We start from the raw sequence: 13,516 nt of genomic DNA, 5'->3' as shown, positions 1-13,516 counted from the left end.
TCAAAAAGCCAGAGCTACCCGCGCCCTGCTTGGGTTGGGGCTTACATCCTGGGAGATACTTTGATTATTCTCCCAAGGTCTGGGGATAGCATCAGTTGAGGCACCCAGCAGGAGCATGTTGCCACATGGGGAGCCCAGCACGGAGGGAAGTCTTGGGTTCCCTTCCGCCTCTGTAGAGGCAAAACCCATTAAGCAGAGACAGATGTGTGCAGGTACATACAAGTCTTCCCGCTCCCCGCAGGGAGCTTGTTCAGCCATCCTTCACCCTGCAGAGGTGAGCATGCAGCGGAGCACTCTGCAGCAGGGCTCCTGAAAGCCTCTTAAGTGCATCTCCAAGTTTATATTGATCTTGAACATTAATGTGCTGTGTGCTAGAGACACACGGGACTAAATGCTCTACCTTCCTCTCCCTTTGGCAGGAATTTCTACTATATCACCATCCTGCGTGACCCCGTCTCCCGATACCTGAGTGAATGGCGCCACGTCCAGCGAGGAGCGACGTGGAAGGCGTCCCTGCATGTCTGCGACGGGCGGTCCCCGACCACCGAGGAGCTGCCCAGCTGCTACACGGGGGACGACTGGTCGGGCTGTTCCCTGCAGGAGTTCATGGATTGCCCCTACAACCTCGCCAACAACCGCCAGGTCCGCATGCTCTCCGACCTCAGCCTGGTGGGATGCTACAACCTGTCAGTCATGCCCGAGGAGCAGAGAAATAAGGTTCTGCTAGACAGTGCCAAGGAGAACCTGAAGCGGATGGCCTTCTTCGGCCTGACTGAATTTCAGCGGAAGACTCAGTATCTCTTTGAGAAGACTTTCAACATGAACTTCATCTCGCCGTTCACGCAGTACAATAGCACAAGGGCCTCCAGCGTGGAGATAGACGAGCAGACTCAGGAGCGCATCGAGGCCCTCAATTTTTTAGACATGGAATTGTATGATTATGCAAAAGACCTGTTTTTGCAGCGGTACCAGTACATGCGGCAGAAGGAGCACCAGGAAGCGCGGCGGAAACGCCAGGAGCAGCGCAAGATCCTGAGGGCGAAGCAAGCGCACCTGAGAGAGCAGGGCGAGAACAGCTCCAGCACTGACTACATAGGGAACGTGGAGCGGTGGCGGCGGTAGTGGGGGGCGGGGGGCTCGCCGGACACCGAAAGTGAAGCAAAACCCAACCCAACCCTTAAATTGGAGACGACGGAGCAGTCCAAACAAACTACGCTTCTCAAGGGTTTGAAGCAAAAAGAGGTTAAAATGTTGCCTTTGCAGTTGCCTTTGCAGTAAATGTTGTACTGTACGTGGAACATTTAATCTTAGCGTGTAATTAAATTGTCCTTTTTAGGTTTGTTGGATTATTTATGAAATACAGGAGCCAAGTAGGCTCATCGGAAATGGTTGCTTGGACGTTTATTTAAAAGAAAAGAAAAAAAAAAAATCCGTAAATTAGTTATGAGTACAAAATGGGATGCTGGAAAATGTTTATCATGCTCGGCTGAAATCTATCTGGGAAGCAAACTCATTTCCTAATAATGAGCATTTAGCATACTCTCACAATACAGTATATGAGCAAAACCTTTTCCCTTTGATTTTATCTTAATTTTCTTTTAAGAATGTGTTTTCAAGGGCACCGACTGCTTATGATATTTACCAAGTTAATGAATGGACGATGAAGGGAACAATAAAGGTCTAGAAAAAATATTGACTAGTTTTATGTATAATATTGGCTTTTAAAAGGAATAGAAGTAATTTCTCTAGTTATATAAATATTTAAAATTTTAAACTTTTTCTACCTACTGCTGTTTAGAATTTTAAGCTTGGTCTATCTCATATTAAAAAAAAAGAAAAAAAAAAGACATACATACTTTTCTGAACTCAATGCCAATGTTAAAGACACTGTTTCCAGAATTTTTCAGGGCAGTATGATTTTAAACATTCTGGAAAAGTTACATCACATCTTCATGTTTCATAAAGCCTTTTCCAAATTATAATCTTGTGACAGTGTCTAATTTTAAGTCTTTCTTACCCATTAGAATACATAATGCTGAATTTATCATTCCTTAATAATTGGTGGTATAAACTAGATGAAATTATGTTGCGGATATTTGTGTAGTGTCTTTAAAAAGTCATAAAACTCTCTAATCCCAGCAATATTATGAAGATAATTGCTCAATGGAAGAAGTAGATTTACACTTGAGTTAGGATTTACTTCCAGTAAATCTTTGCTACACCAGATAAGAACAGGGCTTTTTTTTTCCTACGCTCTTGAGCCCTTCTTAGCGATGACGGATGAGCGATGACTAAAAATGATGGAAACCAATTTTACCATAGCCATAGTTATACAGGACGAGAAGGTTGCACGGTGCACGGGGATGCAGCAGCCCGCTCCCGAGCAGGCTTTGCTGGGGCGCAGGGTGCGGAGCTGGAGCTGGACCAGGCTCACCCGCAGCCCTTCGGCCTCACCAAGACGGACAGGGAGAGGAGATGGGGCAGGAGGTGCGAGGGGCTCCTCTAAATCTCTATGCAAAAAAAAAAAAACCCAAACCTCTGCAAGGCTTGGGCTATACATTCAGCAAGTTCAGAAATTTTGTACGTAGCCTGCAACGCTCCCGAGCTTGGCACTAAAGGCGATCTCGGTGCGGGTGCATGGTGTTGGGGGCACCCGAAAAGGGCACTCCCTGTCCCAATGTACACAACGCTTACAACGCTCACTTGCACTATTGCCTTTCGCCTGTAATATTCTATACACCAAGAGGGCAGGGGGGCTAAAACGAGGCAGAAGGCTTTAAAAACATCTTACGGCTCCACGCCTAAGTTATGTGAAAGTTGTTTTACATCTGACGTCGTATTGCAACCCGGGGGCAGCAATCCTGCCGGGGGCAAGCGGAGAGCAAAGCAGCAGCAAACCAATACCCTGCGTTAGCAGCTTGGAAAAGAGAATAACTTCATGTACAGCAATTTTTTTTTAAAATGAGAACTGCAGTTGCCAATATGATGTCTCGGTTGTATTTTGGTTTTTACGAGGGAAAATAATTCGCTCTTAAAACTGAAAGGCACACTGTAAACAGGACTTAACCGTGGGTGAGCTGGAGGGCCTGTTGCAGAAGGTGCATTTTGTTTTTATGCTGTGGTGTGCATGGTTTACAGAGACTAGTTGCATTTTCTTTGTGTATACTGTTTATTGTATATAGGGGATGTACGAATATAAGGATACCGTTTTGTCATAATCATATCAAATTCTACTGATTTCCACTGTAGACGCTGTCTTATTGTGTAGATTTACAGGCCGATCCACTGACTTTGATTGTGTAATTTAACAATAGAACTGATAAATAAAATTTAACTACAGTCTTCTGATTTTCATGTGATTATTTCTTTATCTGACGACCTGTCGGGAATTGTGCAGTTCAGAATGAACAGTAATTTCGACACGAATGAAATAGCAGTTGACAGGCAAGTACATGAGTTTAAAATCATGGCTTTTCTGAAGTGTATTTAAACTACAGCTTTCAAGGGCAAAGCCACTTTGGACTTTCTCTGGTTCAGGACTTACTGCAGAGGTTTTGACTGCTTTTTTGAGCAGTCCTCAGAAAAACAAGCTGTGGTTTCTGGTGATTTTAAATATGGTTGTCAATGGTCTGCAACATTATTAAGGGATTGTTCCTCTGTGTGTGTATGCGTATGATTTTTTTTTTTCCTTTGTATGATACCCACCATTTTTGCTCCAGCTGGCTCTGGAGGATGCTGCCTGGCTGCCGACTTCCAGTGCATCCTGCTGTATCCCTCCTGGGACATTTTAAAACAGAAAAAAGCTAAACCAGAATAAGATGCAGAAGCAGGTGAGAATTAATTGAGCATAATGCCCCAGATCAACTAGAAAAGGTGCTTTTTTACAATCTGGATGGAGGCATTTTTTTCTTGGTGACTATAAAAGATCAGCAGGCTTGCGGGACTTGCAGCAGGGCGATAGACCCGAAGGTGTCCGTAGGAGACCTTGCCTTGACCTCGTCAAATTCCCCTGAGAGGACAGAGGCGCCCGCCCTCTTGCGAGTGCCTGCAGGGCCGTGTTATCGCTGTGAGGCTCTTTGAGTCATGGGGAGCGGGGAATGGAGGGATCTGCCAGCAAATCTGCATTTGACTGACGTGGCTTTAGGTACAGGTCTATTAGCGCACTGAGAAAGCTGCCGGTGGAGCTGCTAATGGGATAGAGGTCATGCAAGATGCTTCCCTGCAACTAAAAAAGCACCCAGCAGTGAAGTCTGGCATAAAAGAAATTGGGGTTGCCTTTTGAGAGGAGTACTTTGACAGTTGAGAAAACTCTCTTACTGCAGGAGAGGAAGGATGGAGGTGGGGGGGATGTGTTTGGACAGACCAACTTCACTTCAGAAGCTGAGGAGCTACAGCAGTGAATCAAGTAGCACTCAAACCCTCTGGTAAGTTTTGAAAAGCCTGGACGCACGTTAAGAAAACCCTTCTGAGCACCGAGATGTCTCTTAAGTTTCCACCAGATAGGGATGTCGGCAACACTGATGCTGCCAGCATCAGCCCAGGGCAGTTGGTGTGGAGCCGGGGGCTGCTTTGGAGATGGAGACGTGTAGCATGAATATGTAATGTTAAAGGGAACGTGTTGGTTCATTTCGCCCTCCAAAAGGTTGGAAAGCTGATAGCTGTGAAACCTGCATGGCCTTGCAAAGTGCCATATTTGGGGCTAATATGTTGGGACTGAAACTTACCTAAAGGAGGGTACCTGGTACATAAGGTACATAAGGTACGTAAGGGTTGTTGGAAGTGAACTGCTCAGCTTTTTGTCAATGAACTTTGCAACCTCTTTATATAATATATGATATATATTATAGTATGCTGTAATAAGTTTGCTTCCAATTATGTCATTTTTGAGTAAAAATGAACTAATGGGCTTGCTTTTTCATGTAATTTTTAAAATTCACACATTATCCAAAATGATCAGAACCATGAATAAGGCCTGACAGGTACCAGTGCAATTGAAGTTTCAGCTCATGAAATCACTGAGGAAAGTAGAAGAAAAACTGATACATCTCCTCTTAAATTTCAGCCAGAAATACCAGATAATTGAGGGAACCTGTCAAACTAATGCAAGCCTTCAGCTTCAGACCCAGACTGCCAGGCTGGCCCACGCGCTCCCAGGGAGGCACAGAGAGCAGCTCTAGTTGGAGAAGTCATCTTTACCGAGATGGCTTCTGCAGGAGAAATGTTTTCCAAGCAGGTGATAGATTTAAATCTTTCACTTACTAAAAATATCCCTGTCTCTAAAGCATTTGGGTGGAGCTGGGGAAGGTTTGGTTATTGCTGGACCCTGCTGGGGTGGCAGCGTGTGGGAGGAGAAAGAGCAGAGGGTCCTTCCCACCGCGTGCGGGAATGGGGGTGCTGGGACAGGGATTCGGGATCTCCTGCCTCCGAGGTGGACGGAGCAATGACAAACCAACTCGTGATCCGAACAAAGGCAGGTTCCGGGCTCTGGAGGCAGCGGGCACCATCCGTCCTTCCCACCCTGCTGCCAGCCGTGGCTCCTGCGCGGCGGGGAGGAACAGCCTGCACAAAACCTTCCTGAGCAAATAGCACAACATCTGAACTGTTACCTATGAAATTCAATTCTGGATTTCCTAAAGCAATCTCCCTGTTCCACCAGCCTCATCAGGGAAGAGTGTAATTTCATTTAATCCATTTCTTGAGTGCAGAGTCAACTGCGTTGCCATCATGCTAATACCGCTGCTCTGCTATCTCTAGAGACGGAGTGACGAGTTTAGACCTGAAATCGAATTTGGCTCTAAGCTTCAAAAGGATCTATCAGCCAAATTACCCGTGGTCTCTACCCAGAAGCTTTGTCATGCAGTTTAGCTCTGCGAGGATGCATCAGGCCAGGCAGGTGAGGTTATATCACTTTTTGTTTTGGGAGCAATGAAATGCTGAAACAATATATATGCAAAGCAATCAAAATATTTATAGTGAGGGCTGAGTGTTCATTTTCAGGACAATATGACTGTCGCCTTTTGGTATTCTCAGCTTCTTGAATTTGCATCTTCCCTCGTATGACTGCAAGTAAGATTTTCACTTTCAAGGATATTCACAAGCAGTTGTTGATATAACCCTCTACATAAACTATATAAACTATAAACTATATAAACTGTAGAGGCTTATTTCAAATATATGTATTTTCTGATGGGCATTCATGGACAGAGGGCTACAAACGACTCCTGGCACAACATTCACTCGAGCCCTTGTTCTGCTAATGAGGTCTCAGCTCCGCGGCATAAATTTGATGGCCAGTGGCACAACACTCATTTTGCCAGTGAATGGTAATTTTTTTGGTAAATGAAGATTGGGAATGATGAGAATTATAGTGAAAAGGAATGAGTTCAAGGAATATTTAAGGCAAATGAAAGGTGAGATTTCAGAACAGCTCTCTGTTTTGAGGTTCTCAGCTCACACTTCTATTATTGTTCCTCTTTGAAATTACATTCTTCTTTTAAATACTTTCTTTAAATTGTAAAGGCAATCTGTAATGAGCTCAAACGATCCACAAGCTGAATTAAACCTTTGATTTCAGGTCAAATGGTTTAGCCCAACCCAGGATGGAAAAGCTGTGACCTTTTCCTTTCAAAAAGCCCTACAAATATAAGCTGCTTTTTCTGGGTGGGCTGCAGCTGGGTGTGAGCCCTGGAGCAGTTTCCTGGGGAAGGAAGGATGCTCCGGCTTTCCCAGGGGGGTCTCCACTCCCATCCCCGCAGCAGGAGCTGCTGCTCTGTGGCTGCGAGGGGACACGGAGCCTCGAGGGGTCTCTATCCCCCTTTGCAATCGATGCCTGGTGCTCGGTATAGCAACAGCTCTGTAATGTTACTCATATTAGGTGAAGCACATGGAAAGTATTATTTCGCACAATATGAGCAGGTGGATAGGGGGTTACGCCGCCCGGGAGATGTGTGCTCCACAGGGGGAAACTGGGAATTTCCCCTCTGGGCATGGCAGGCTGGGAAGCATATTAATAGACATCATTACATTAGAATAATTGCTGTGGAATTAGCAGGCGCGTACATAATCTTTAATGCCTGGGAAATCTCACACAGTTTCAAAATAATTAAAAGTGGGATTAATCTAGATGCCAGACAACGCCTGCCTAATTACTAATGAATAAAGCTGTCTGAATGGCTGCAGCACCCTCAGCAGCATCAGCTGCTCCAGCACTTTGAAGTCAATCCCCTATTAACGTGGGACAGGGCAGGGGCCCATCCCCGCAGGCTGTGACTGTCTGGAGGTCGGGGCCGGCTCCTGCCGGGGTGAGAGCCTGCCCGGACACAGCACCCGCCAGGGATGCTCTGGGGAGATGCTGCTGTGGAGCTGGGGGCACGGGGTGCGTCGGGCGTGGGGCTCTGGGACCAGCCCATCCCTCCTGGAGCATCTGCGGTTGTGCAGATGTGCTCTGCGTGTGGCTGGTGAGCTGGCCCCAGGACGGCCCCATGGCAGGGATTTCAGGATAAAGGGGTGCAGAAAGTGGTTACGTGGCTGGGTGAGAAACCTCAGCTGGGCCGGGGTCCGCAGCACCTCTGAGCAGCAGGACCCATGTCAAAAAGTCCCCACTGGGAAGATGATCTGTCCTCACACTTTGAGCAGTACTGTTTTGCAGACCTGACTTTCATATGTCACCTTTTGATTCCTTTCAAAAATAAATCAGCAACACTGGGAAGAGTCTGGAGCCCTGTGGAGCCCCTACATCCTAAATAGATGTCCCCTTCACCGAGCGCTGCACAAACCCAAAATCAGTGTGGCTTTTGCTGTGGCAACATTGTGCCGATGCTCACGGTGGCAGCAGGGATTCGCTGCAGCTTCTCTGCTCCGGCAGGCGGCAGTGGCCCGTGCAATTGCCGTAACGCACAGCCATCCACCAGCCCACGCCACCGGCTCGCATCCCGAACGGTGGCAGGGCGAAACCCCTCTGCGGCGTGCCGCTCTCAGGAGCATTGCAGCCAGGCTGGCTGTAGCTGGTGGTCGCCCACGTCTCGCAGCCTGGGCCAGGCAGGGACCTCTGCTCCCGTAGGGCAGCTTCGTGGTTTTGTGAGGTTGTAAATATACAAAGAACCAAAATCCTCCCTGCAGGAAAGGTACTGTGATGCACATCCCAGCTGAGCCCCAGTGATCCTGGGAACCCACCGGCATGGCTGGGGCACGCTGGCTGTGTGTCAGGCCAGCTGCGTGTCAGGGTTGGGATGCCCATGGTGCCGGTGGGTAGAAGCCACCGCGTACTGATTTTCCCAATGTGCCACTGTCTGGTGCCCAGTGTGCCCCACGGTTGTGCCCCCCAGAGCTGTTTGCAGAGACCAGCCACAGATTTACAGTCATTACTGGGATTTTTGCATTCTCTGGAGAACTGCCACACTTGGAATAACTCCCGCTGCTTGGGTTGAAGGCCAATGTTAGAAAAACTCCCCTTTCCTCTGTTCCCAGAGCTGTGGGTATAGTGATGCTGGGGGATAGCCTGTGCTGCTGCTGGGAATTGCATTTGCTGCTGCCATTGCCCTGTTTGTTGTAATCCTTAGAGGTTTTTTATGGGCATGTATTTATTTTGGTTCAGTAGAAAAATGCATTGTCCGCCCCCCAGATCAAGACGGGCTAATTGCTCGGGTGGACAGATGAATGCAGTGAGCAGGTCCCTCCAGCTCGAGGGTGGCTCTGAGGTCCCCGTCTCCCTTTGCCTAACCCACTGTCGCCCTTTTTCAAATGGCAACTCCTTTGGTTTCTGAATACCTACGGATGAGAGAGAGAGAACTGGCAAATTCCTCTGATCTCTCTTTACAAGTGGCTCTTTCCCCCTCGAGAGACCAGTGGTAGGTGTTGGAAAAGGGTGTTTTATATCAGGTCAAAATTGTTCACACCAAGGATTCACAAGCAACGCTGTCCTCCCTGCGTTGGGCACCACAGGTACCGCTCGTGTTGCAAAATCCCCCAGCGTCCCCGGAGTGAAGGAGCACGTTATGCTTTTGCAGATAAGCAGCTCCCGAGGCACTGGGGCTACTGAAGCTTGGGTTTTTTAAAAGACAGTGTATTTATTACCATCAGTTTGGGAGCTGCAGTTGGAGCTGTGCAGGTCGGGCTGATGGCACCGGGCACCGGGGCTCGCTGGGTCGTACCCGTGCGGGCAGAAGCAGTGGCCCCGTGTCACGTCTATCCCACCTCTGCCAAGCTCAGGGCTGCCTTTTGCCATCGAGGAGCTGGTCTCATCGCGAGCACGTGGCCGCAGCCGTGCCAGCTTGAACAGCCAAAAAGTGGGGTGCTCCAGGGGGTGAGGGTTGGGCTGGCTGAGGGGATGGGGGTGGAGGGGATCTGGAGCTGGTGTGAAAAGCTGCCTGTCTTCTCTGGGAAGCACAAGGTGGAGGCAGGGGAGCAGGGAGGCTGTGCAAGCCAGCATTTCACCCCTGATTAAAGAACATAAAGCTGAATTTGATGCTGTGCAAAATTAATGGGGCTGCATTGTTTATTTATATATATAAAAGTTACAGGTACTTCCTGGGAGTAATGAATTGTGAATAAAAAGCAACGGTATGCTGAATTTTTAAAATATAGAAAAATTGTATTCTTACAGTACAAAAGTATGGGAATAATGGGGAGGGAATCGCAGAACTGTTTCCCTCAGGTCCTGCACTCCAGCGTCTTGAGATTGCACATGGAGCACTCACACGTGGAGGTGGCCCAGGCGGTGCCAGGTACCATCAGGAGTCCCTACAGCCGGTGCAGTGCCCATTTTGTCCTTGGCAGGAGGCTAAGCCAAGAGGTGACACGTGGGCGGTTATTGCTGAGGGGAACGGTGGAGAGCTCTTCCCCTCACCGAGGAGCCCGGGATGTGACCATCACCCTGGACGACACCATGGGTTGGTGAGCCACGAGCATGCTAGTCCCCTCCTCGGAGGGGCATGCACGGGAGCAGGGACCCCCGGTCTGCTGGTGCAGAGCGGCGGCACCGGGACTGCTCGGGGCAGGCGAATGGGGGCACAGAGAAGGACGGTGTCCGTGGTGGGTCCTTGTCACAGCCCCGTGCCTCTCTGCCCTGGTGCGCTTTGGGCAGCACCGCTGTGTTTCAGCTGCCTCCATGCTGGGGTTGCTCACAGGGTCCCTCCACGGCTCAGCCCAGCACCGTGCCGGATCCTGCCCAGAGCCACATGCACCGGGCTCTGATGAAATAACGCTGGCTGCCGGGGCCGATTCGGCATGCTGGGAAGGCAGTGCCATCGCCAAAACAGGCAGAGGGGGCAAGGTTTGCAACAGCAGCTTTCCCAAGCAGTCACAGATTTCATGTCAGCAGGAACAGGGCTGCTCCCTTCCGCCGTGTGCTCCGTGGACAGAACACAAATTAAAATTAATGATGGCCTGCCTTCCTCCGGTGCCCTTCAGAGCATGTTACGCACTGCAGCTGCCTGGCCAGCCGTGCCGATGGCGTGCGTGGGGCTGGCTCTGCGGGGATGCCACAGTGCTGCTGACTCACGCGCCGTGGTGCAGTTTCCCCTCGCCACCAGGTCACACTATTGCAACGCATATTTTTTTTACTTTCTTTTTTTTTTTCCCCTTTTTATGGCCTTGCTGAGAAAATGCAGCATCGGCGTCAGCGCGTGCAAAGTGCTGCCTGCAGAATTTTAACTCGCTCCCAGGGCCTTTCAGGATGTGGCTGCTCGTCTGGAGGGAGTCATGCTGGCTCTTTGTCAAACATCACATTGATTTTAAAATTACTTTGATGGCTCTTTAAGGCAGTACCCTTTTTGTGGCCTTCTGCATTTGTCAAAGCTGATCTCTCTCTTTTCCCCGTGGCAGGGCAGAGGGGCAGCATTATCTGGCTTGGCTGCATTGATTTTCTGTGAGCAGCAGGTCAGATTTTGGATGGAGAGAGGGAGATCAGAACTGAAGCATCTGACTCGCAAATTTTCCCCAGCGGTGCTCAGCTCTTGAGCACGATGGGGCTCGCTGAACACACTCTGCCGGCAGAGTTTTTCCTCCCGAGCCACCTGGGCGGCGGACGAGACATCGCTGCCTGGACTAGCGATTTATAAGGCGCAGACCATGAGCTGTGATAAAGGGGGATTGGGGCCTGCACGCTCCTGCCTGCTAGTTCTTTGCTAAATCTGGCAGCCCACGCCCCAAGTCCTAACCCAACAAGCCCATTTGACCTGGCTGCTTTTCTGTCACTTCTGTACAAAAATGAAACAGAAACCAAAAAACTGTAGAGGCAACACTAGAAATTAAGATCTAAAGGTGACTCATTCTGTCACCTTCTGCAGGCTGCAGAACAGCCTTTCCTTGAGGATAAATACAGTCTCTGTATCTGTACACTCAGCTGTTAATACTGTAAACGAAGTACAATGTTTTTCAGATTATTGAATCATTGCTGTCAGTAGAACAAGCAGCTCAAGCAGGCTTGCCAAGGCAGGAGATGAAAGAAATCATTAATTTTACGTTACTGGTTCATGCACAAATTTCTGAGCGGGGGTGATTAACTGTTGGAACAAGCCACCAAGGGGAGTGGGGGATTCTCCAGTTCCTGCTGTCTCCAGATGAAGGCTGGCTGCCGTTCTGCAAGGGATGCTTTTGCCAAAGTTGTTGGACTCGGTGCAAGTGCAACCGGCTGAACTGTGGCGGGAGCCCACCACGTGCAGGGGGCCAATGGAGATGATCTAATCATCTCAGCCACCCTTAACAGTTGTGACATGCTCTTAAAAAAGGTCTTGCTGTTAACGCAAGTTCTGAATATTCATGGGTCAGTTCATTCTGACCTTTTAAAGAAATCTCTTTCAGCTGGCACCAGCCACTGGGCTAGCGATGCCGTCCCCTGTGCCTCCAGGGATGCTGCGATATGCTGCCTGACTGCATCCCCTGCAGTGCTCAACAGGATGCTGCGTGGGGGCCATTCTGTGCACACCGTACAGCCTCCCCCTGAAGGGAAACACAAGCATAGAGAGGTGCAGCACCTTGCTTTGGGGGTCGGAAAGGCCCCGGGGTGAGAGGGAGGCTGCTCTGAGGGTGACAGTGTGGCAAAACCGCCTTTCGTCAGAGGCAACTGCAAAAATGAGCTCTCCCGCACTGCAACCGGTCGATCATTTTATATATTGCTTTTGTGTGGCAAGTCACAGCAGAAGACATTGGTCCTGATTGCCCTTCCTCCCCATCTCTGACCCTGGCAGCACTCACCTTCCTCACAGACCTCACACGGGGGCTTGGACGCACCCCCTGCACTTGCATGCAGCTCCGTAGCTCCAGTCCTAGAAAATGGCTGTGATTAATTCTCAGGGCTGCTAATTAAGCAGGATGCACCTTGGACTTGCTCGACCAAAGGATTGGGGCATGACTCATTTGGTTTGCTTTTACTCATGTTCAACCTGGCTTCTCAAGGGAGGGCACAGCCTCAGGGGAGCAAAGAAGATGCAGCCGGGAAGAGAGGGGACACATCTAGCATGTCTCAGGGGTGACTTGCTTGGTAAGACCTCAGGGAAGAGCCCATTTCTCAGGCCCCCAAAGCTGAGGATGCCATAGACTGTTGCATGAGGAAGAGTTTGCTGCTAATCATGGGGCTGAATATTCCATGCTCCTTTCACCTGCCAAGCAGCAGAGATACCTGGGCATCTCATCACAACCCAGCCCACTCTCTGCCTGCAGCCACTGCTGGGACCTCTGCCCTTGGGGGCAAAGTCTCCCCTCCTCGGCCCCATCTGAGCTCCAGGGTGGAGGTCTGAGCTCAGAGGTGCTGAGCATCAGACATGGGGTCCTTCAGCTGCTCACGGCTGGCAGGCAGTGGAGAGGGTGAGCTGTCACTGGCACATTTACTTGAAGCCGTAGTGGACCCATTCTTTCCAGTACAGTCATGCTTTTGGCCTTAGAATACATGCAAAGATAAAAAAAAAAAATACAGGGGGGAAAAAAAAACATTTATTGAAAGGATTTATATGTGCGGGCCAAGTTCTGCTTGGTATTCAGAACTGGAAGAAAGTAGGAACCTTAATGTTTACCTCCATACCAATTTAGGCTTTAATTTAGGCAATATAATGCAATCTATCTTTCTCTGGATTTTAATAGCTTTTCTATTATTTTGCTCCACAGATACTTGGAAATGTGAGCGCCTTTACTATGTGACTACTTAGACCAATAAAAGCGCTATTTACTTAACACATTAGTTTGCAGGCAGCCTTCTATGAGTCTGCTTGTGGAGGCTGCCTGCCGTCCATGGCTGTGGGTATGAATATGCATAATTAATAAATGTTATTTGCTGGACATCTATTCCTGAGTGTCTCAGCTCTCCTTGACCGAGAAATTCTGTCTCTCTCAGATCTAATGAAAGGTTTAGACTTTTTAATTTATTTTCTTAGATTAGACTCAGAAAATAACCTTATTATTCTAATAGGTAGATTAGTCCCTGAGGAAGATATGAATAAATGAAAAAGCAATAGGTGAAAAATAGGCCAGAGCTGCTATTACAGAAGAGTCTTTCTGACCTTTTAATTTTTGGTTCAAAAACATG

General features: G+C 48.8%; 1 protein-coding gene across 1 annotated transcript in view; it reads left to right on the top strand.

Annotated features, from left to right (window-relative positions):
• HS6ST2 (heparan sulfate 6-O-sulfotransferase 2) overlaps positions 1-3,342 on the top strand; it is a 135,433-nt gene extending 132,091 nt beyond the window's left edge. The window contains exon 2 of the mRNA XM_076346911.1: positions 420-3,342. Coding sequence (XP_076203026.1) covers positions 420-1,122 — 703 coding nt within the window. The 3' untranslated portion in view covers positions 1,123-3,342. The remainder of the gene's footprint in view (positions 1-419) is intronic.
• Positions 3,343-13,516: the final 10,174 nt, after the last annotated feature.

The sequence above is a fragment of the Aptenodytes patagonicus genome, chromosome 9 (genome assembly GCF_965638725.1).
Source record: "Aptenodytes patagonicus chromosome 9, bAptPat1.pri.cur, whole genome shotgun sequence".
Lineage (NCBI taxonomy): Eukaryota > Metazoa > Chordata > Aves > Sphenisciformes > Spheniscidae > Aptenodytes > Aptenodytes patagonicus.
This window is presented reverse-complemented; position numbering and strand designations above follow the sequence as displayed.